The sequence below is a fragment of the Haliotis cracherodii genome, unplaced genomic scaffold, assembly GCF_022045235.1.
Source record: "Haliotis cracherodii isolate W230 unplaced genomic scaffold, xgHalCrac1.p SCAF_39, whole genome shotgun sequence".
NCBI lineage: Eukaryota > Metazoa > Mollusca > Gastropoda > Lepetellida > Haliotidae > Haliotis > Haliotis cracherodii.
The window spans coordinates 990,747-1,016,343 of NW_027266296.1; the positions used below are offsets into that span (position 1 = coordinate 990,747).

General features: G+C 40.5%; 1 protein-coding gene across 1 annotated transcript in view; it reads left to right on the forward strand.

Annotated features, from left to right (window-relative positions):
• The window catches only part of LOC139478130 (protein unc-93 homolog A-like), a 126,480-nt gene that overhangs the window by 24,262 nt on the left and 76,621 nt on the right, over positions 1 to 25,597 (forward strand). The window contains exon 3 of the mRNA XM_071260455.1: positions 15,569 to 15,704. Within this exon, the coding sequence (XP_071116556.1) occupies positions 15,569 to 15,704 (136 nt within the window). The remainder of the gene's footprint in view (positions 1 to 15,568; positions 15,705 to 25,597) is intronic.

Consider the following 25,597-nt stretch of genomic DNA (forward strand, 5'->3'; position numbering starts at 1 on the left):
CCCAGACGTGTTCAATGCGGGGAAGGTCTGGGCTCATAGCTGGCCATGTTATTTTATTGATGTTATGCTGCTGGAGGTGACGATTCGTGCACGGTGAGCACGGGCGTTGTCGTCCTGAAAGAAAAAACATCGACCCACACGCCTTATAACGGGGCCACAAGGGGCATGAGTATGTTGCACCGATAGTGCTGTCCAGTGACCATTCCTTGCACAATATGGTGTGGGATTCGATCAGCCATAGTGATGCCACCACACACCATAACAGATCCAGACGTCTCAGACTGACATTGGCTTGACGCTCAGCTCGACGTCACCAGACACGACTAGGCCTATCAAGGGGATAGTGAATCGGTACCCATCTGAAAAAATGTTTCGTGACTAGCGACGATTACCCCAGTTTCGATTACCCCAGTTATGGAGTCACACTATTTACACCATTGACGTCTGTTTGCAATATGACGATTTGTAAGGTTGGGCACAACACGTGGCCTTCGAGGATGGAGAGGAGCTGCATGTCGACGATTTCTAATTGTCTGACCAGTAACTCGTCCTCTTCGTTTGAGCTGGATTTCCCAGAGCCTGGTTTCCGATCAATCGATCCTGGTCTCTTGTCGGTGACCTGGGACGCCCTGAACGGGGTCGGACGTCGACATTTTTGTTGGTACATGTTCCATCGTCTGCTAATCACAGACTGTGAAACATTGAACGTAATGGCCTCTACACGCTGACTTCCACCAGTTTCCAGTATTCCAATAGCCCGTAGACGCTCCTCACGTTGCAGAGGCCGAATCGCTAGTTCATACATAAACAATGAATGAAATCAAGTAAATCCCAACTATATGAAAATGCAGAATCAATACGATTAACAGCCATAATGGTCCACAAAGATTCTCTAAATCAGGAAAGACACCCAACGTACGTGTATGGTGCTACTGCGTGTGCACGTTCAAACTAATGGATGTGTTTTGGCGTTACGTTTTCCAGACATGAGTGAGTGAGTGAGTGAGTGAGTGAGTGAGTATGGTTTTACAATATCAAGGTGGGGGACACCAGAAATGGGCTTCACACATTGTACCCATGTCGGGAATCGAACCCGGGTCTTCGGCGTGACGATCGAACGCTTTAACCACTAGGCTACCCGACCGCCCTTTACAGACATGAACGTTCTCGCATAGGATGTTTGTTGTCAACTCTTATCTTTGTTCTAATACTTGGCATTAACATTTATATTTCATGATCTCCTACTTTTTAAGAGTATATAAATGTCAACGCCAAAGAAAAACAAGTCTCGAAAATCAAAGGAAACAGATTCCCTTGGCCGCAAACGGCAAAGAAGTGCTGGCAGGATCACTGAAAATCAGTGATAACACCAAGCTCCCGAAATACCCGCCACTCACACAATATGAGTAAAAAAGTAAATGTTGGTTTGTTGCCTGGCACCCATAGAGATATTCCTGCCATGCGATGGGGTCTGTAATCAAACCCGATAATCAAGGGATATCAAGAAAATCCAGTTTTAATTTTGAGGTGCAAAGTCTACGTCATATCGAAAATATCAGAATTCTCTTCCCGTAAAACATATCCTAGTTTTCTTAAGAAAACAAGGTACCCCTTCACAAACTGGAGTATTGCTATTGTTACCTCCTCTTATAAATAAGGGGATGGGTGTCCCTGTCGTCAAAGCCTATGATCCTTTTTTTGAATACGAGATCCGCCCTCGATTTTGTTTCTGGGTTTGTTAGCAACACACCTGTGCTCGTGGGTATCACCAAATATACTAAGGTCTTCGACTGGCATCTGGCTTTCCTCCCATTTCAAGGCGACAAGCGTAAAGTACTGAAATACTGTTCAAAGCACTAACTCACATGAAGTTTGTCAAATGTCAGGGAGGAAAAATGATTTGTTTCCCAGTTCGTAAACATATCTTTCCCCATATAGAAAGAACATAGTTCCTTACGTGAGACACTGTAAGCGGAACTGTCGGCCAATGACCTTCTACAATCTGTTTTACAAGTGGAGTACTTCAGTCCTGAAAACTAAAACTGTCTAGCACATTTTGAACAAGTGGGTGGGTGTATTGTGTGCCGACCTCAACTTACAACATATGATCTGAATATGTGTGAGTGAATGAGTATGGTTTTACGCCGCTTTTAGCAATATTCCAGCAATATCACGGCGGGGGACACCAGAAATGGGCTTCACACATTGTGCCCATGTCGGGAATCGAACTCGGGTCTTCGGCGTGACGAGCGAACGCTTGAACCACTAGGCTACCCGACCGCCCCTGAATATGTGTAGCTTTTATACCAAACGGTCAGGATGTACATCAAGCGAGTTGGAACACATTAACATTTTAATATTAAATATATCGGCCTGTTATATACACCAGTGTCTAGACTATGAATCACTGTATCACTGACAGTTGCCTTATCTGGCTTAGTTAGTTCTCCTGGTCGTGCATTTCTAAATTCTTAATAATTTACTTATGGGGTGGTTGATATTACGATTATTAAAAAAAGAACATAATTTTTTTATGTTTTGCGGGACGTGGATCATGTTTGCATTGTGTGGCGTAGGTTTATTTAACAATATCAGAACAGCGACATACGTGAAGCACATGTCACACATCTTGGCAGAAAAAACCCTTGTGTTGATTCGGCCGATCGAGCAGAAATTCCGATTCATATCTAAAATCTAAATCTAAACGCAACTGAAATGTGCAGTGAGTTGACTGCAGACCCTCAAGGTCTGAGCGTGTTCAAGATTTAATAGGACTATGAAATCATGCAGAAGAAGAAGGGACAGAGATGGTGATGATTGATTCAGAACATGAAGCTAATCCTGTCTGTAGGTAATTTGTCACACAGAGAATCTCACCCAAGTGTCTTATGATAAAACTTTTCTTGAGAAATGTTGATATATTTGATATAAAAATACACAAGGGTTGATTCTATTTATCATGTAAAACCTCCAACTTTATCTGTAACAGACAAGTCGAAGTTCTCTACTGGACCCGTGCTTGCAAATGGTAGACATGGGGAGAACATTTCCAAATCTGTCGCATCGCTGACAGAAATGATATCCCATGCAGTGCCCTTGTTTGAATTGTACCATATGTTCCCGTGTATTATTCAAGTGAACAAATGACTTGCCACCTCTGGGGCAGGATACGCTGACATTTTTGCGAACACCTGGTATCATTACTATTTGATAGTGATTCATAAACACATGCTCATGATATAGTCGGAATTATACAATCGACTCTGCTTTTGGCAGATATTTCTTATGAATATGGTAGGGGTTTTGTCGCATTTATTTATTGCAAATATACAGTTACGTGTACCATACTGTTATGTTTATACTTGTAATATGCATTTGATACAAAGTGTTAGGAACACCCCTGTCTCGAACTCCGGATAACTCGTATTTTCCCGATGGTACATTCTCATAACGCCTTACTCGAAATAGGATCGTAACTAAGTGGGGGAGAGAGTGTATTTTCGAAAATACAATTGCTCGAGAGAATACTGGATACGGATGGATACGCTGCTACTCCTGCATTAAGTTTTGGTTCCTACTTTCGCGTACACACATTGAGTCTATAGGAGCAGTGACCTTGTAAGTAAGAGGATAAAATCAGTAGCATTTCCATCTCTAACAAACATTCACCCCCGCCCCTCCCCACTACTAATGGTCGATCTTACAACATATGTGATGCGGTTTGGATCAGCAGGGTACACAGGCGATATAAAAAAACCATGCACATATATTTTCATTAATATCCCCCAAAACACACACACACACACACACACACACACACACACACACACACACACACACACACTCACTCACTCACTCACTCTCCCTCTCTCTCACACACACACACTCACACACACACACACTCACTCTCTCTCTCTCACACATACACTCTCCCTCTCTCTCTCACACACACACACTCTCCCTCTCTCTCTCTCTCTCTCACACACACACACATACAGGAATAAGTCCGTTCCTAGTTTTACTACCAATACGTTAAAAGATGGTACTTGTTGTTATCCTGTCTGGCGCTCGGCATTAAGAGGCTAAAACAAGGACTGGTCGGCTCAGAGTCAGTATACTGTGTCTGAGTGGGGTATTCATGTTAAACTGCAGCATAGTTTCTCAGTCGGTTAGCACTAGAAAATCGTCATTAGTCCGGACAAGCACAAGTTACAATGTATACACACTCACGGGCATGCACTTCACTATATGAGTGCAATAATCTTGAACCCATTTCACCCCACCTCATCTAAGTTTCCCACTGTGACACAGAGACGTTCAGTAGCTGTATATCCACACCTGCTTTGTGTAAGGAGAGTCATACGCGTGCTATTTATACTGGCTATGTTGGTCAGAAAACAGAGCTATACACTCTTCCGCTGTCTTGATGCCGTCTAGTTCAATATGCAATTAGAGTGATTCAACCATTAGCTCTGGTAATGTCGCCTTTACGTACAATGTTGCATATGGAAATAGAACAGTATGTCTCAGATATGAATCAAATACCCCAGTATCAACAGACAAGTCCATTAATTGTGTATGATTAGATTGGCAGCGTTTCATGTCTCTTGGAAGGCAATGACGCATATGTCCATGCATAATAATGTGTGTGTGGTTTGTGGCAAGCAATACCGGACGTAAGATCGTCCAACCTTGTTTAATCTGGCACGCCTTGTCGTGTAGCAATGATGCTTTGTGGGTAAACAAACTTATCATAAAAAAACTGGCTCCCACAGGAGATATCGCTTGGATTAGATCAAGCGATATCTACACTGTAGCTGCAATGAAATTACATCACAATGCTTTGCAGACCATTGTGACGTCACTGGTTATTATGACGTCACAATCAAATGACATCACTAATGGCTCTGCCACTGAAGCTGTTAGCAGTACTTTCTACACTGAATGAAGACACTGCTAATTACTGTCTACAAATTGAAAAACTTGGAAGAATGATGTTGGATGATAAATAAAATCTCACCCGAGTGTCTTTTCATATAAAATATATCAACACTCGTTGATAAAAGTGGCAAAAATCCTCGGCAAGCCTCGGAATGTTTCCACTTTTATCAACTCGTGTTGATACATGTATATTTGATATCAAAAGACACTCGGGTGAGATTCTCTAATGTACAAACGTTGTGACGGAGTCACATGGAGTAGTAAAGGGTGCCCCGGGTAGGGCAGGATACACTCACCTTTTCGCGAACACCGGGTATCCTCACTAAAACAAGACTCCAATGTTCGATTCCGACTCTATCATAAGCATGTGTTATGTTAATCTCTTTCAAATAATGAAGGCACCAGATGTTCGCATATGGCATCAAGCGGACAAAAACCGATGAGACAAAAAGTTCGGGTTGAGCTACATCAGCGAATTGGACTTCTCCCACGAAGTACTGTCAAGTCGAATCCACCCAGACCTTTTCGGAGAATGTGAAGACTCCCCAATACTGTAGCCTTCTGAATTACACTTATTGTCAGAAGGGCTGTATTACTGGCAGCAAAGCCGGGTACTCTCCCGATGTCAGTCATCAGATTAGGAGATACCAAACCTAAGGCACCGAGAACAATGGGGAGTCGGACAACTTGGTACTTGGGATGCAAGCGTGATTATCATTATTATTTTTATTGTCATTATTATAATTATCTTCAGATTAAAATAAAAAAATGCAGCAAAGAGGGTTTGGGTGATCATGACACAGTCAGGCTGGTTAGGCTCATCATCAGCTCAGAGCCCTTGCCCTCTCTACACGCAGCCCAGACAGCGAATGGGACTTCTCCCAGGAAACGATGCCTAGTCAAACACAGGTCGTTCAGATCCTTGAAAAACTGAGTCTGGGCCGATTTCATGTGGTACTTCGAATGGTTGACATTTCTGTACCGTCCAGCAGTACATAACCATCAACAGAATTAACACTGACATTGCGATTATGTCCTACATACTTGGCTCGTTTAAGAAAACTGTGGAATGCCTTGTTTTCATCATGATTCTTGACATTCTTCACAAGAGGATGATAAGATAAATATATGTGTGCAAGAGTGCACACTACAATTCTATCATGAAGAGCCTCCACGTTAATCAAACTTTATGTTTATTTATTGTTATATCTTATTTTTTATTTCGTTCTCTGAGATACTGGTGTGACACTGCTGACCGTATTCCAAGTCGCCGATGCCCAATATATGACCTAAAACCTGATCACAGTGGGGATCTGATGTTCACATGCTCCATAAGACAAATAAGGAAACTGTTCGAAACCTTTGAAGAAGGAATAGTTTCTTGTATTTGAAAGGAGAGACATATTAGTCCTGTTCAAATTTACAGAATCGACTCAACATTAAGAGCTCATTTAAAGATTACATGTAAATTTGAGCATCTTTTTCATAACCAAACCCGAATCTAAAGAGCAAATATTTTGCTTTAGAAATCCAATTTACCCCAACATAATTTACCTGACTGTAGAGCATGTTATAGTATTTCTTGGGATATTTAGCATCTGGTATGGAAAATAAATTAATAAAGAGAATTACAGATCGATTACAGTCAAGGAGACACAAGGGATATATGTTGACATTTTCGCTCAAAATACACGTTTACATACCAACATCTGCATTCAACGTGTATCTCAATATTTACAACACTATCTCATCCCAAGATATCTAACCTATGAAGAAGAATAGTTAAACATAATTTTCAAATGGATTATTTGGAAGGGTTAAATGTGTGTAAGATACAGTGTTCCTTGACATGCGTGTCTAGTTCCAGATGATGTTCAATGTTACAACCAAATGTTCACGAAGCAGCACACATTCGAGGTCATCAACTATCCAATGCATTTTCAGATAAAGAACGACTGCTGCCTTCGTTTTCTCAAGATTACCTGAGATGTTCACTAAAGCATAACTACATTAATTGGAGATAATGTGAGTGAGTGAGTTGGGTTTTTAAGCCGCTTTTAACAGTATTCCAGTTAAATCACGGCATGTCAGCTTAATGTGGGAGGAAAGCCCGAAGTGATGCAGGTCTCAGATGTTTACCGCTTCGGTGAAAATCAAGAGCACGGGTGTGGTGCTGACAAACCTAGAAACATAATCGGGGCAACCGGGCTTCGAACCCACAGTCATAGGTTTCTGGCGTGCCCAAGGGGCGCAACTCTGCATAGCGAATCGCGACTGGGCAACCGTGCACCTAAATTGTTGATAAAGGAATTTGATATAAATGACATATAAAATAATGACAGTAAATTCCAGTATGCTGGCTGTGGGCGCTTTTGGTAGATCTCTTTCTCAGTACTCAGTACTTCCTTGTCAGCTGTCACCCAAAGTCTGGCTGCCCTACGTAACACTGTTTGCAGTTGTTCCATCTGACTAGGCCTGAAACACACAACCATCACTATGTAAGCACCACTACATTAATTGTTTGATCAAAGAATTTGATCAAGAAAGTGATGTATCAAATAATGCCTCGTATAAGGCCAGTTTGTTAACTGGGGAAGAATTTTGTCCCAGTACCACGCTTCAGTACTATCAACTTTTGAATTTACTCTCAAACCTGAAGACAAACCATCCCTCTTTTGCCCTGGATTCCAAAGTTCCCTAAAATCCTTACAAAGAAATATATATTGCTGGCTCCAGCATATGTACCTCCAAATCCATGTAGCAAAGATTAATCATAATCCTGCTACAGTCAATGAAGGACTTTCTTTATATTCGAAGAATGTATTTGAAACAATTAATTAATGCATGTGGATTCTCAGAGGTTCAAAGGATTTGCTTCATTTTTGCAGTTTGAGGAGATCAAAGATCAGTTATGTTAACATATTTGATTTTTCAACTTTGTTCACTACTATCACACACAAACGTAAGAAAAGGTTCATTCCTTGACCCACATGGAGACCATACAAATAGGAACATATCTGTCGTCAAATACTCAGGACAATTCACTGAGAAAACAGTTCGTGAAATACTCGACATCATCATAAATAACATCACTGTGATATTTGGGGATGGAAAATTTAGGCAATGTCGATGGTTCGATCCCATGGCCACATCATACCAACAGAAGTTAAAAGATGGAACTTGTTACCCTGCCTGGTGCACGTCTTTAATACAACAGTATAACAGGTATAGACGATATAATGGGGTATCCATGTTAAACTGCGGCATGGTATCCCTGTGGGATAGCGCTATGCAAGTGGCATTAGAGCAGTCAAGTACAAGCAGGCACACACTACGTAAGTGTAATAATTTTGAATTTTGATTTAAGACGTTAAATCCCATATCACCTCACCTCAACATACAATGCATAATGCACTCCATAAACACGCATACACGAAAAAATGTACAACAGAAATATGTATATGTTAATCAGATAGAGACATGCATACGCCTAAAAGAATCCCGTAGGTCAAACACACACACACCTGTTTCCTTTATGCAGAGCCACTACAATTGAGTTGGACACCTACAGTTGTATATATCAGGTATATAATTATGCTCACACGCTTATCCCAGTTCTGTCACCACAGTGTCTACCACTCAATACCAGGATGGAAGCATGTGTTATAATCAAATCATGGTGGTCTCATAAGTGAAAAAGCGTAACCTTACTTTAAATATTGCGAACTTCATTTCCTGTCATAATATTTCATCTACACTCAACTCTGTGAATAACAAGTCCTTCAAGCATGGCCTGACTGTGTTGTGTTTGACCATTGCTTCGATCAATGTTTCCTGATTGTCCTCCTCCATCACGCCATCAAGAAATATCCTTGGGACTGTTGGGAAGGTTCTGGGATGATGGGGTGTTGACGTGCTATGTACACATGATTGACTGAAATAACTATGCTATCAATACAATTTGCAAGACCAAATTGAATTACTATGTCTGCCCCATGTGGGATTGGATTGAAATGTGATAATTGTTACAACATGATGACATTAACAAGACCCTGATGCGTCTATCATGTTGACATTGTCTGATTAGAGACACGACACATACCTTCTAATTGCCGAAACCAGTTTGGGATTAGTGTGGCTTATTTTGTATGAGTTTAATGTAAACCAATAGTCATACAAGATTGTTGTATGGTACATTTGCCATAGTCAGATTGAGCGACCAGATCATACCGTAAATGGTATCATTGCATAGCTGTGATATTCACATAATTCTATTCACCTACATAAGCGTTTAGTATATGGATACATACATCAGTACCATTTGTAAATATATAGAAAGGATAAGGAGTTTTTTGCCATGGCACCACTGTCGTTCCTTTTGCAGAATGTCATCAATTATATTTTGCAATACCTAACTACTCAGATGCAACAGTACCGTAAATGTACTCCGATAACTCCTGTTGCGTATCACGATTCTTGTGCAATGCGTCAGTGCAACGAAGGGTTTGCGAAACTACAACGATACTCTTGCGGAACTAACTGTACCTTTGCACTGAGCTGAAGATGTGAGAGCAGTAGTGAAGCATTTTTTTCAAATCCCATGAGTACTAAATTTGTATTCATGTATTCTCGCTTCCAGTGCAGGACATCCTCATCACTTACTTCGATAGCATCCGGTGTTATCATTGTAATATAACAAGTACTCTCGCTTCTGTACATATTTTATTTTATGTCAAGCTTCCAATTTGTTCCGTTTCTTCTTTTCGTGATGTACGTACATGTACTAGTGTGAATGCTCAAAAGCAATAAGGTCTCAATAAGCTTCTGATAATAAGCTACGACTTTTCAGTATGAAATCAGATCATTCATGTCATCAATCTTGGGCTTAGAATAGATACATATAATAGTATTGCCAGGACGGCATTTGATCAAAGTCTGAAGCTTGAAAGATGTTACGTCCCACTTTCTTAATGGTATCTGGACTTGTGTGTGAAAGGTGATATGATGCTTTTCCTGTACAATTACAAATTACTGTTACCAGGACTCCGAACATGAGATTAATCGGAGACTTACAGCTGAGAGGATTCAGAACGTTAAGGTGATAACTAATCAGGGTTGTGCAGCCTCCTGGATCAATGTACCTCCAAACGTAGGCTCCTATCTCACATTGGCGGGAATTTTCCAATAACCAATTCATAAGTCTGTCATCCAGAGGATAATTAAATCTGGAAGTGACAGGTAAGTGCTGTGCTTCAAGGGTAGATGCCAAGAGACCAGACCTTAATTATGTCAACGAATGTCCTTTCATATCTTAGTCAGATATTCGCAAAGGTTGTACCATCTGGTTACCATCATTCCGATTTTGAACAAAAATCTGCCATGGACATGTCCTGGTAAGAGTTGTTATGAAAAGTACGGAAAACTCTTGGATTTTACATGGGGTTGTTTTTGCTTTTTATTTAACGCCGCTGTATGAAGGCGGTCTGTATATAATCGAGTCTGGACCAGACAATCCAATGGCTGACATCATGATAACTGATCCCTGCATTTAGGATAAGCAACCTAGTCACCGAATCTGACCACCCCAGTCATTTCGTAACCAAACATAGGTTGTTGACCCATTTTAACCCGGAAACCCAATGGGTTTTTACATAGTGAATATACCAGTAGAGGTTACAATACAAGGTTATATATGAATGGTGAAGTTTCAAATAAAGGACAGATCTTAGAGAGATTGTCATACACAGAAATGAGCAATGATAGTGTTTAGAATGTCATATGTGGCATCTAGGGTATATATTGTATGGCATGTTCTAATATCAAAAATGGGAAAGGTATTGAATATCATATCATATAGAGAAAGGGTAATAGGATACAGATTGACATATATTTTGATAGAGATCGTGTATAAAATGTTAAAACTTTATCTTGAATATAGGAAATATCGTAAATGGAGAGTGGTCCGCTATTAAAGGCTACATATTGTATATAATTTGATATACGGGTTATATGACAAAATGTATGTTATATAACGTGTAGGATATACGAAATACCTTGCATAACATAAGATGTCTAACAAACGACAATGTTCTGCAAAATACATTATCTGTATGTTAAATAAAACACAACAAAGGAGGGACGTCGTCTTCATTCACAGCATTTGCTTGTATCATGTGTGAGATGGGTCATGTCTAGGCGGTTTTATTTTGATGTGTATACTTATATTGCACTGGACACCATACACAGGATGTACCTGCTCAAAGCGCAAACATTTATTACCCCTGTCAATGGGTCAGTGTGCACTCGTTTATCATTCTCAGCTCCCTGGGGAGCAGACAATACAAGCTGCCCGTGGGGCACTAGGAGGTTAACTGCCATCTCATTCTACCGGGTACCCATATACAGCCGGATTAACAGAGGCACATTTCGAACAAAGTCACTTGCCTAAGAAGACACCACATCTGATACATGTGCTCCCTTCATACAGCTACCGTGTTGCTGAGTGCTGCATTAAACAACAAACAAAAACAACCCCATGTACAATTCAAGTGTGTTCAGCACCTTTTTATCTCAACTATTACCATGACATATCTCAAACACCCCATTGTTTAGCACTGAATTGCTGCCACCTCCATGCAGAAACACATAACTACGGAAGCGTAGTGGGGCCACGGTGAAATTGTGTTTGTCTCAGTATCTCCAACGTAGGACTTAGTATCTTCTAAGTAGGGATTAGTATCTTCTACGTAGGACTTAGTATCTCCTACGTAGGACTTAGTAGCTCTTACGTAGGACTTATTATCTTCTACGTAGGAGATAGTAAGTCCTACGTAGGAGATAGTAAGTTCAACGTAGGAGATACTTAGACAACAACAAAAACTTTACCGTGGCCCTACTACGCTTCCGAACATAACGTCCCTAGAATGTCCTATAATGTCCCAACGGTTCTGGGGACATTATGTGTTTTTGTATGGAGATGGCAGCCACTTAAATCGTACCAAAACCCTATCTCGCCGTAGCCGTAAGCAAATATGTCTTAAGTTTCACAAGATTTAACAAACTGAGGTCGCCATGTATAGGCTATGATAATACACCCCAGTGGGGCCTAGGATTCACCACAAAATGAGGGGTAATGCATTTGCACAAAGTAAAGCAGTTGCTTGTTATGCACATTTCCTGATATTTCCTTAAAAAATCAAAAACAACTTTGAGGCTTCATTAACCATTTCTATGACCACGATCTCACCTGAGGCTTGCAGTCAAAATTTCACATAAAACACCACGTGTCGACGTCGTCGATATCTGAAGCCAGGATCAATATTAGATTTCGAGTCCTTTTACTGAGATATTTCAAGCCACCCCAGAGCATGGAGGGTTAATAATAGTAATAATCTCTTGATAGCAATTCGCCACAACGAAAAGAAAGACCCATTTCCTCTGCACATTATATTGACGGTCATGTTTGCGGTTTATAGTGACGATATTGCCTATCAAAACAGTGGTGATCAGAATACATTTAATACATGAATGGGCGCGAGAGGACATTTCCTTGTAGCTATTAATAAAGGCGGACTTTGTCAAAGCGATCATGAAGCAAAATTTTATTTTAGGATATTGCCTTTAAAGAACCAATAATAGGTCATAATTACAAAAGAAGCAATTTTAAGTATCATATAACGAGCGCAATGGACAAGGTTGCATAATGGTCCTTTTTGGGGCCATGTGGGCATTATTTACAAAATTAGCAAATCTTTTAGATTTTTTAATGGAAGTTATCACATCTGAATAAGAACCAGACTTTGTTCATTTGAATACATGAAGTTTTGGGACTTATTACAAACATACAACGTCAATGCACCCCCGAAAAGATTCCATTTGGCGTAAAGGGGAAAATAGTAGATGTGAAAACTATAAATGGACCAGTGAAAATCTGTGATGACACCAGGTGTTCGTGGAAAGGGTAAGCATGTCCTGTCCTACCGGTAGCATGCAATACATGCATAAGTAAAGTAAAAAAAAAGTGTGTCGAAAAGGCTGAGTTTGGAGGTTTTCATTTTTGGATTGTTTGAATATGTGCAAGTCCTTGATTTCAGCTGACTTTTGTTTGGAGATAGGTAAAGACAGTAAGAATAATCTTATGTCACGGACTTGCTCATACAGTAAGCTGCGGTTATGTCGAACCCAAAGGGACCGCTAATTTTAGTTCGTTATAACCGTAGTGCGTTATAAACATATATGCAACGTATATACAGCAAATGGCCAGGACCAAAAAGACCAGTTTGTTGTATCCGTCAGTTCGTTATAAACGTAGTTTACTGTAGTTAGTCTCTTGAAGTTGGAACCAATTGGTCTTTTGTCTCTCGTTTAAGACATACTTGTGTATTTTGGACATACCAGGAGTGACAAACCTGTTTAAGAAAGAGAAAAAGGCTGGTTATCACCAATCACATGTCTGATAATTTCATGACATTAGTAGGATGGTGTCATAAGTGTGGAATTTGACATTTCATATGTGGTCCCAAAAGGCCCTTATCCGGCCTCGTTCTTCAGTTTAGCACATATTATCAATAAGTGTTTATTAGAAAAATGCCAATGGATCACTAAGTACTGTAAGACCCGTTAGGCATGAAATCCAGTCCTAAAAGAGGTGAGGTGAAATGGGGTTTAACGTCGCGTCCATGATTATTGCGATTATATAGCGACGTGCAAGCACGTGTGTGTGTGGCTGCTTGTACTAGTCCGGACTGATGCCGATTTAAAGTGCTAGCACACTGAGATACCATGCCGCAGTTTAACATGAATACCCCACTCAGACACAGTATACTGACTCCGAGCCGACCAGTCCTTGTTTTAGCTCCTTAATGCCGAGCGCCAGACATGGTAACAACAAGTACCATCTTTTAACGTCTTTTGGTATGACGCGGCCGGGGATCGAACCCCGGACCTTCCGCTCTCCGAGCGAACGCTCTACCACAAGACCACAGAGACGGTCCTGTCCTTAAGATGGTGGTTGTAATCGTCAGTATCTACAAAGTGGAATAACCGGGAGAGCGCGCGGGTGGCACGGTAAAGGCGCCACAATTAGCTGTGCAGAGAAGTGTCCCTCAGGCATGCGAGAAACCTATGATAGATTCCTGAATATATGTCTAGGCGTGTCATATCTATAATCGTGCTCGTAGGTTGCGTGCATGTGAATAATCGGAATGTGTGCTCCGATTGGCCACATTTGGCCAAGAAGTGTAAGAAAAGCTCCAGATATATCGATGTTCTAATATCGTTCAATACCCATCAGATAGCCAAGTCCCTTTCACTTATTTACCCACCTGAACTAGAAATAATAGAGACCAGTGAAACCGCATCTTCTGTCTCATGTTTAGATCCTTGTAAAAAGATTCAGAGAGACCACAAAACACAACCAGACTGTATAAAAAGAGGGATGACTTCAACTTTCCAGTAGTCAGCTTCCCTTTATGTCGATCAATATTCCAGCAGCTCCATGGCCAGCCTTTCGTGTTTACATTTCACAACTTGTGAGGTACAATCGAGCATGCTCTTTCTACCAAGATTTCTAAGAGTGTCATGTGATTCTTGCTTAACAGTTGTTTGATCAGGGTTACAACAATCAAGGCCTCAGTAAAGCGATCAAAACGTTTTATGGTAAACACATGGTGAGCATTTCCAAATTTGACGCCTCAGTGAGAGAAATTATACGAAAATGCAACTCCCTATTTTGACCTGTGCCACGTGTTCCCGCGTTTTTCCAAGGGAACAATTGATTTGCCTTGGCATGTGTTTGTGACCGGTGCCACCGGTGGTGGAAGATACGCTCACATTTTCGCGAACACCTGGTATCATCACTATTTGACAGTGATTCATAAACCCATGCTCATGATATAGTCGAGATCGTACAATCGACTCTGTTTTTGGCCCTCAACATATGCTGGGTGGTACCGTGGATGGACCTCTGTGTCAAAACCACAAGCATGGCGAAGACGGTAAAAAAAATGATCGAGCTACACCATCATGTCGCTAAAGATACTGTGTTTGTGCCAAAGCTGGGCATTCATTGACACAGTCTCATTCAGTTCATTGCTTAATCTACATTTCATATTTACATTTTGATGCAAAATCACACATTGACGGTTTCGAATTGGAAGTGACTGGTCCTAAGCAGCAAACAGATATTATTATTATTATTATTACTATTATTATTATTATTATTATTATTATTATTATTATTATTTTAAATTATTATTATTATTATTATTATTATTATTGAAATGCTTTTGTTGCTTATATTTTACCAAAGAAGTAAACAGTAAAGACATCACTGAATCACTGCGGGCTTCTCCCACATCAAGCTGAGGTGGTGACGCCGTGACCAAACTCACTCACTCGTAACCAGGATTCGCTAAGCCTGAATACGGAACCACCTGGATGAACTGGGAGAGGCTGTGAATCAAATATAACCAGTAAAATCGCAATGAATGTCATCCACTGTCACTTGTTAATCTGTTGAGACATCTGTGCAAGGTGCCCATTGTCATATGTTTGTGAAATGTGACATTAATGTCTACATACAGAGTGAACATGAAATTAATTCGGTTTATGTTTTCCATTTTTGCAGCAATATGGTACCGACGTGTTTGGCTGCTTCATCGTGGGCTACATGATGATGTGTTTCGGCACCGGGAACCTGGCGTCCATTTTGGCATTCGACAAGCTCAAGCAGTACGGCTTGTCTGCCATCTCGCTGTCAGCAGGTAGGAATGCAGAATCTCTCTTTAGTAGACTACCAATCTGTTGTGTCTCTCTATATATGGTTACGTGTAGAGAGATTCATGTTAGTTTCCAGTGTGGTGAGGAGGCAGTCGCCAAGGAAACAACCTTGGTTCGATGCCGTTATTGTTGCACAAACCGAGGTATCGGATGTTTCCTCTTTAAACTTGTAATGCCATTTCAAGGGGATTGTAAAATGAACTGGTGTGTGTTTGCATATGTGAATTGTATCGGTGACGTCATGTCACAACTGTGGAAGGTCATGTAGAGAAAGTGTTATGGACAATTCCACGTACAGTATGTGTGTTTTGGAGCAGACCTACCATTAACTGTCCATGACTGAGCAGTAGTGTTTGAAACTAAACAGGGACGTTTACTTTGTCCGAGTGTGATTTAGCTTTTAACACTCTCTCAAATTAAACACGAAACACTAGCTTGACGAACATGTTACAAATGGTTTTACAGGGTGAGTGAGTGACTTTTGTTAATAGCAGCTTTGAACACTATTCCAGTTATATCACGGCTGGTGTAACAGAACGTAATTGTAGCTTAAATCAGTTAAATCAGCTTTCAATGTGATCATAATTCTTTAGAAAAATATATTCCTAAAACATATTGCTATATTTACTACTTACAGACGCGTACAAAAACACGAGATTGGGTCCTTGTGGTTTAAAAAACCAATTAGTTTAAACTGTACAGAAGTATTAGAATTGTTAGGCCTGTCTAACTAAAATGGCGAAATAAAAACCGCTTCAGCACTCATGGTGATTCAGGAGAACAGGATGGGGAAAAAAACAACATTTACCCTCGCTTGATTATTAATCACGTTCTGAAACGCAAAGAGGATGAAAATTGGAAACAGGGGCTTTGATGTCAGTAAAGGTCACGTGTTTCATGTTGACTTAAAGGCAGAAAGTTGATGCATTTGAACTAAGGCAAACACAGTCATCTTGTCGTGTAATGAACACACAAATAAATGCCTCCAGCATGTTTGGACATTCCCTGACCTTGTGTATTCTACACATATGTTGTTAGTGGTCACTCCGGACGTAATCAAAGTCGAAGTAACGTCAACTTGCGTCCATAAATCAATCTGCTCATCCAATTTTTAGTGCGTCATTGCTAGAGAAAAGGGCGGAATTAAGGTTAATTCATGGCATTGACCAAGACCACATGTGATTGCGGGGACATCTGTTGAAATAGGATTGTAGATGAACTCTACTATCGGGTTGCAATTACGATCCCAACCAATGTTGAATGTACATCTTAATGTGTAAATTCGTGGACCGCAATGGTATTTTTGCGTCGACAATCGTTCCATTACTCTGGCAGACTTCGCAAAAGGACCCACCAGAATTATTACAGTTCTTTTGAGGGGATATTGTCACGAAGTTTCACCAGTTTGGTAAATCAAACAACTTTTGGGTTTTATTTAGGCAAAGACACCGTGACGGATGGAAGAGAAATTGTTCACGCTCTGTGGTCATCAGAAGAAAACATGACTTTGTCGGGGTGTTCAAACTGTGTTATCATTTACAGGGAGACATCTACCACGCTCTTAAGAATTACAGCCTATCCAAAAGTAATAGCACTGAAAAGGAGGTACAATTCCCTTAGTTAACATCGCAATTCAAATGCATCACAAGCACAAATTGAACAACTGACCAATTATTTATTTAAAAAAGATAAAGGGTCCACAAAGTACTTTTTACACACACGTCTATGTCGGTAGTATCCTCAGATATGAGTGAGTGAGTGAGTATGGTTTTACACCGCTTTTAGCAATATTCCAGCAATATCACGGCGGGGGACACCAGAAATGGGCTTCACACATTGTACCCACGTCGGAAATCGAAACCGGGTCTTCAGCCTGACGAGCGAACGCTTTAACCACTAGACTACCCGACCGCCCCTCCTCAGATATGAACATAGTCATAAATACTAAATGTATTTACAGTAATCAAACAATGATGTTCTGTCATATGCTTTCGTGTCTCTTTCATTGCATTCTCCCTACAGTGCTTTCATTGTGTATATAACATGATAAGGTCTTTCCATCGAAAAAATTCTAGTGTAATTGAGCCTCGTGACGTCATTGTGAAAATGGCGTCATCTACGAAATGACATTGGATTTCTTAATCTAGATTGAGACAATCTGCAGGTTCTATGACGTCCTAGAAGGGCGTCCTACATGTAAACTAGTATAAGGGCATAGCTTCTATCACTATAACTGTTTTATTAATCAAGAAAGGCCATCTAGTTCCTCCCACATGTACACGTTTGCAACCGCACCAACTACAATATTGCATTACACTAATGCTCATAGCGTGTTCAGTGACTGTTTTGTGGGAAATTAAATGACATTCCTTTTAAAAAAATGCTTTCCAGAATATCTTTGTTGCTTGGAATGCCCGGGCGTTCATTGATGCAAATGTTAGTATATAAATAATATGCGAAAAAAGCCAAAACTCTTTTAAACATAATCTCACGTATTGGAAACATAACGACCTTTCCAATTCAACCGAAAGCTATTGTGTGCATGAAATAAGAACTTGATCTTGAGAATGTTCTCAGCTGATATCATGTATCATTTGTCAAGCATACGATGCTTAGCAGAGGCCATTACCAGTTTCCTATCTCGTTGTGAATCCTCCCAGTCCTTTTCTATTTCAGACAATGGTCGATTGTTCCTGACGTCAGTAGAATTCATGTTTATTTCATGGCATTGCCTGCAACACTCTGGAATACCATGAACGTTGTGTGGTCTTATGGCTGTTTCAACAACTGGACGGCTTTGTGCAATCAATATTGGGTTTATTCACATTGACATGCAAAATGAAGTCATGATTTTATACTTTTTCCCTGAATTAAAATTATGAATTATGAATTTCGAGAAAGATCTGAAATATCGTTGATGATGACAATTAATTTAATCATGATATAACCTCAGGCTCTGATCGCTTAACTGCAGTGTACACAAGGTTTATAGAAAGCAAGGTTAGGATAAATGCCAATCCATAAACCTTAATTCTAATGTTACCAAAGAGGATGACGAGATTGAAGCGACAATATTTGAAAGACAGATAAAGCCAAAGACGTTCCTAAGTGGGTGAGGGGACACGGTTGGCCCAGTCGTCTAAAGCGCCGCGATTCGCTGTGCAGAGTTGCGTCCCTTGGGAACGCCAGAAACCTATGATTGTGGGTTCGAATCCCGGTTCGCCCCGATTATGTTTCTAGGTTTGTCAGCAACATACCCGTGCTCGTGGGTTTCACCGAAGTGGTAAACGTCTAAGACCTGCATCACTTCGGGCTTTCCTCCCACATTAAGCTGACACGCCGCGATATAACTGGAATACTGTTAAAGGCGGCGTTAAACCCAACTCACTCACTCACTCACTAAGTGGGTGAGTGAGTAAGTGAAGATGTAACGTGGCACGGGCAACACTTCGGCCTATGGACATGGTGAAACTATATATAGAAGAGGGACCGAACAAACACTCATTCTGACGTTACTGTTTGATTGACATTAAGGAAATCGTAGTTCGTGAAATAACGGGATTAGTTGGGAAAGTAGATCAAAGAGTTAACCCTAGAGCAGCACTACCATTCAATCTAGCCCAGATGTCGCTCTGAATTAAAAACATATCCCTTTTCGCGACGTGTAGGGACACTACTTTTGCCAGAAGTGGATTCAACATTGTATGAGAAACCTTTAAAATTACAGCTCCGATATCGGCGCGCAATCTACATTTTGATGACATTAAACATTGTATCAGGTTACACCCTCGGTACGCCTACATATTCCGTCACTGAAGTCAAGGAACTAGCAGTAAATGTGTATGCTAACAATGTTATCATCACTACCTTTGTGCCTGTAAAGGCCACAGCCCACACATTACGACAATGATGGGTGTGTGGTTTATATATCCGAATACGCAGCTTCTTAGATATTCACAGTCGACCATTTAGAGACTGATTGTTCAAGCATATATGATGCAAGTGACCCGAGTCAAGTTTTACGCCGCTGTTGCTTATATTCTAGGTATATATACAAAGACATCACCCATTTCATTTTGGGAATCGGCGTGTTGAAGATAGAAGTCATACAATGTAGTAAATGCATGGCCCGTCGCCATATTTTGGGGGTCCATTAGCGTCATGTTAATTCGTAAACTGATGTGAGATCATTTTCTTATTACACAACGTAGACAGGTTGATGTTACATGAAGGTTTAACAGAAATGTGTGTATTGTCGCGTTAAAACGTTTGCCATCTGACACTACAATCTTCAGAAAAATATAGGTCTTTGATTCCCTTGGCTAGCATTAATTCGTCGTGGTAATGTTTTGCACTTACGGACGAAGATTGTTAACTCAGTATTAGCAAGGTCGCAACACTTCGGTAGACATAAATCTTTGAATGCACTCCACAACAAGCCACGTTGCACACGACAGTAATCAGAAAGAACCGCTCCAGTCACCTGTGGGGGGTTGGTAATGCGTCTATTCCATTTCCATTTGCTCCCGCCTTCCCACGGGCAGCTTTCCGCTCTGATACCGATCGAATGTTATTTCAACAGAAGAAATATCTTTTTTGGAGAGATTGTACACGCCCAAGGCAAGAGATCGAGCTAAAAATGTAAATAGGAATACCATTTTTTGTCCTGATTAATTCCACTACCACAGGGGGTGATTAGAGAAATGATATCGTTACGGACAGCATGCATGCATAAGACGTGATTTTTCTTTATAATTAGTAATGTGACAAAACCATAATAATGAGAAATATCTGCTAAAACCAGACTCCATCGGACCATTCAGACTACATCATAAGCATGTGACAGAGATGAGACTGGGAGTTCGCGAAGAGGTGAGCGCATCCTGCCCCGCCGTGGCACCAGTCACAAACCCTCGGCACTCTAAGTCAAGTCAATTGTTCATCTGAAAAGAAAGACCTGTGATCATGACAAGTTGAGTAGTTATATTTTGTTTGCAAATATAAAAAGGCCAACAACCAACCCTGATCAAACACCGACACAGATTCCATTGGGCGTAAGGCAAAAGAGCATTGAACATAATATACATGGATCATTGAAAATCGGTGACGACACCGGGTGTCCGCCAAAAGGGTAAAATAGGTTGAATGGTACGATTCTAAAAACGGACCATTGAATACTAGCTATTATGATCTGTAGCCTGGAGGCCAACATGGAAACTCAGGCCGTAATGGCTGCTCAGTTGGCCCCCATCCCGTGTTTGTATGGCGTGGCAATGGAAAGTAATCCTCCTGGTGCCAAGAGCATTATCGTAATTTTCTTGCTGTATCAACTCTGAAGCGTTCAAGGAAGAGGCGACAAAAAGTCCAATTCCTTCTGACTTTGAAGTGCATTTACTGGAGTGCACAAATAAGCTTCTTGCACATAATTCTTGTCTAAAACCTGGTTTCTGGTTTGTAATGAACCTATTTATAAAGCTAGTTCAAATCTAAAAATGAGTCGCTGACTTTGAAGGCCGGTTGTGGTACTGCAGGACAGGGTGTGCGCATGAGGTACGTTGTCTCTATCAAAACACATATAATAGGAACTGGTTGGGATATTTTTCTCAAGGAAATGCGTTAAAGATAAAAACATATTTACTCAAAGAATGAACATACTGAGTTCACAGGTTTTTTTAATTTTCTTTCTGTCGTTGATCTCCGTTCTATAATCATCAGACTCCCGCCGTGGTCTAGTGGAAGAGCGTCCGCCCGAAGCGCAGAAGGTCGGGGGTTCGATCCAAGGTCGCATTATACCGAAAGATGTTGAAAGATGGTACTAGTTGTTACAAAGATCGGTTTATATGGATATCTTTTATATACATATAACATATATAGGTGTGTATACGTTCTACGGGGTTACCTGTGGATTAAACCCTGCAAAAATATAATTATAATCGAATGCGCAGCTTTTATGACGTCACAACGCTTATTGTGACGCAACAGAGGTGGCGTCACAGTCGGATAATGAAAAGCTGTTGTCCGTTAACCTTGAAAGATTCTCTTTGTCGATTGTGTTTACCTAAAATGTGGTACCACACATAATTTGAACATTTTAGAAACCGCACCTCTGCATTTCACAAGGTAAAATGGTACATATCATTCGTTCACCTTACCAACCGATAATGAAAATGAAATGCTTTTGTAAATTACAATGAATAGTTACTTCCTTGCGTATCAATGAGAGGTGGTTATTGTGATTAATTTGAAAGATTAGATCGAACATACCCTGATTTTACTGTACAACCTTTTAAAGTGACGTCACATAAAGGTGACATAATCCAAATTATAAAAGATAAAAACAGCCCATCGTACGATTCGGACTTTATCATAAGCATGTGATTATGAATAAGTATTAATTACTGATAATACCAGGTTTTCGCGAAAAGGTGAACGTATCCTGCCCCGATCAAGTGGTCGCCTGAAAAACACACTCAGGAACTAATGGTAATTTGAAAAATATTTTGTGTCACTGATGCGTCAAATTTGGAACCGTGATCAAACAACTTTTGAGCAAGAGTTTATGACGCTTTTTGAAATCTTCAGATTTGGAAATGTCCGCCCCAAATATCCCCTACCGTGAAAGCCTTCCCGCGACTTTGAATGCTATACACTTTCCATATTCTTGAGAAATCTCTGCCAAAAACAGTCGATTGTACGATTCCGTCCATATCATGAGCATGTGATTGTGAATCACTATCAAAGAGTGATGATACCAGGCGTTCACGAAAAGGTGAGCGTATCCTGCTCCAGCGGTGGCTTTCGTCACAAGCACACGCAAATGCAAGTCAATTGTTCACCTGAAAACAACGCGGGAACATGTGGCACAAGGGAATTGCAACGGACATCATTTTTGTCACTGAAATTTGGAAATGGTCTTCACATGTCGACCATCAAACATTTTAACCGCTTTACTGAGGCCTTGAATGTTGGAATCGTGATCAAACAACTTTTTGAGCAAGAGTTGTATGACGCTCTTTGAAAACTTGGTAGAAAGTAGTTAGATCATGCCCAATTTACCTTAAAAATTGTCAAATGTAGACACCAGGACCTGGAGCCGCAGGGATATTTCTAGACAAAAAGTTCTACAGGTCATCGCCATTTTACTTTCAGTATTATTTCTAATAGATAGTGGTAAGTCATGCAGACGCAGCATCATGGTTGGTGTTAGGGGATAAGTGCAACTAATTGACTAGAATACTGAAGCTTCAGTTGAGAGCGAAAAGTGTCACAGCTGTGAGTATCAATGGTAGCTTGCAACGGGAGGTCTTTCGTGTCTATTTTAGGGGATAACCACTTCCAAACACTGATGTGACAAGGAGACACGTTCTAATGCTTCTCAGAATACAAGGTAGGTTAAAGTGGGGTCGTTCAAGGACACCACAATGTTTAAATTATAAGGCTTAAGACTGGTTTTAAAGTGTTATTTGCTGTTGTGTCAATATCGTGTTGAAAACTCGGCTGATAAGAATGCGGCTATTCGATCACTTGCATCCTTCATCTCCAATATCCACTTTTTCTGATATCACACTACCACTACCACATTTTTTATTTTAATCTGTAAATAATAATAATAATAATAATAATAATAATAATAATAATAATAATAATGTCGGTGTTGATTTTGTTGATGGTTCTGTACTGCTGGATGGTATAGAAATGAGTGTCAACCAAGCAGCGAAGTGCCATGATATCAAATCGGCCCAGACTCAGTTTTTTAAAGAGAGGCTTTCTGAACGACCACTGCATCGAGTTTATTTGCAGTGTGTTGAGTAGATCAGCAATCCTGCAGAGTCCTTCGCTTGGATGAAGTCGTCTGGCCTGAAAAGTGAAACAGAAGGCTTTCTGTTTGCTTTTCAGGACCAGTCACTTCAAACTCGAAACCGTCAATGTGTGAATGTAATGAGACTGTCCAACACATTGTCAGTGGATGACCAGCTTTGGCACAAACACGGTATCTTAAACGACATGATGGTATAGCTCGATCATTTCATTGCTTGTGGTTTTGACACAGATGTCCACCCACCTTACGACCCGGAATATGTAGAGGGCGTCATGGAAAATGATAAATACAAAATTCTTTGGAATAGGCCCATTTACAGCCTCAGACGTATCCAGGCCAACAAACCCGATCTTGTCCTCATGATTACATGTATATCATATCGACTGTAGTCAAATTCCAACACGCTTTGGAAATGTGCACGAATAAAACAGTTGATACTTTTACCGTGTGTTCGAGTAAGCCAAAGACAAAATGAACCAGCTCACCGTTATGCACAGGTAATCCAGTTTGTGTATGGGCTTGCCAGTTTGTGTGCGGGATTACATATGGACTATCCCATGCCTGTACGTCGTGTTAGCCAATTTGTGTACAGGTTAGCCAGTTTGTGTACAGGTTAGCTAATTTGTGTAAGGGTAAGTCAATTTGTTCATGAACGGGTCAGCCACTATATATGTGAATGAGTCACCGTGTAAACGAGTTGGCTGGCACATTTCATTACTTCCCCGGAAAACGGGTCAATGGTCATTTCCAGTAAATGACCATTACAGTTATCAAACTCGACTACTGCCGCTATCACAATAAGCATCATCACAATCATCATCACCTACTCCCGACAGCCAGCTAATTTTTCTATTAACCTACCGCTGGACCAAACACCACATCCTCACTGATGCCACCAAATAATGCCCAAATTTCAGAATACACAAAGTTAGTACACAAATTGACACTATCACATTATCACACAGTCGTTTCGGTTATTACACTATCATAAAAAGGAGATTATTTCCACTGAAATCACCGTACAGCTATGAATTCTGTCCACAACGTCATTAAAACCGGATAATCACTTCTGTCAATATCGTAACCTGATTGGTAATGAGTATTCTGTCATTAAGACGACAACACTACACTTTCTCAGAAGAAGGCTCAATATTATAAAACTATCGCTAGTTTTAGCTCGTCAGGATAGTTCTTCTCTGTATGGACACAGCCGCCAAGCTTTAATGTCTTCCATGTGATAATACACTAATCTTCCACGTTGTCCACAAACGAAATTGTTCGCGCAGATTGAAAAAGTAGAGCATTTACAGGGATTATGTCCCCTGGGGCCAATGTGCACCATGTCCTTCTCAATGTGTGGTGATCAGAAACGAAGAGTTCATTAAGGAAATTAGAACGCGACTCCACCACAATGCAATATGGTTTCAGAGAGACCCTTATGGTTTGATTTAAGGAGATGGCTGCCTTTGATTTTAATTGAATCACTGAAGTCGTCGTAAAATTAATCAAATCATGGTGGAATTGCTCAGATAAGAGCCTTATATTCTGTTCTTGTCTATTGAATACAGTGGATCAAGTGGCGATCGTAAAACTGCCACAACTTGAGCACATGGTGTAACATTGCTTGGATAGACGTTGTAAATCGCGTAAATGCTTCTGTAGAGCTATGAGCTGAACACCCATACTGACAGTAAGCGTTACCAGGATAATACGAAAATCTGTACCCATGTTATCAGGTATTGATGGACTCTTTGATGGCCTCATATAGAACGCACTGAATGGAATAAATATGTGTACGGAATATGTTAGCTGACGTAATTGGTTTTGGTGAAGTCGAATCCTTGGATGGCTTCATAAGATTTCCACCACTCAATCGATTTTAAAGGAAAGTGCATATGCATGGTACATGTGCCACTATTGAAGGTAAAAAATACACAATGACCAATGCTGTTTAAAAAAACGACAAGACAATTAAGTTAAGGGACTTGTTAATCTATATATTTGATGAATTCAATTACAATCCTGCAAGACAGACGCCATGAAACACCAACGCTCCCA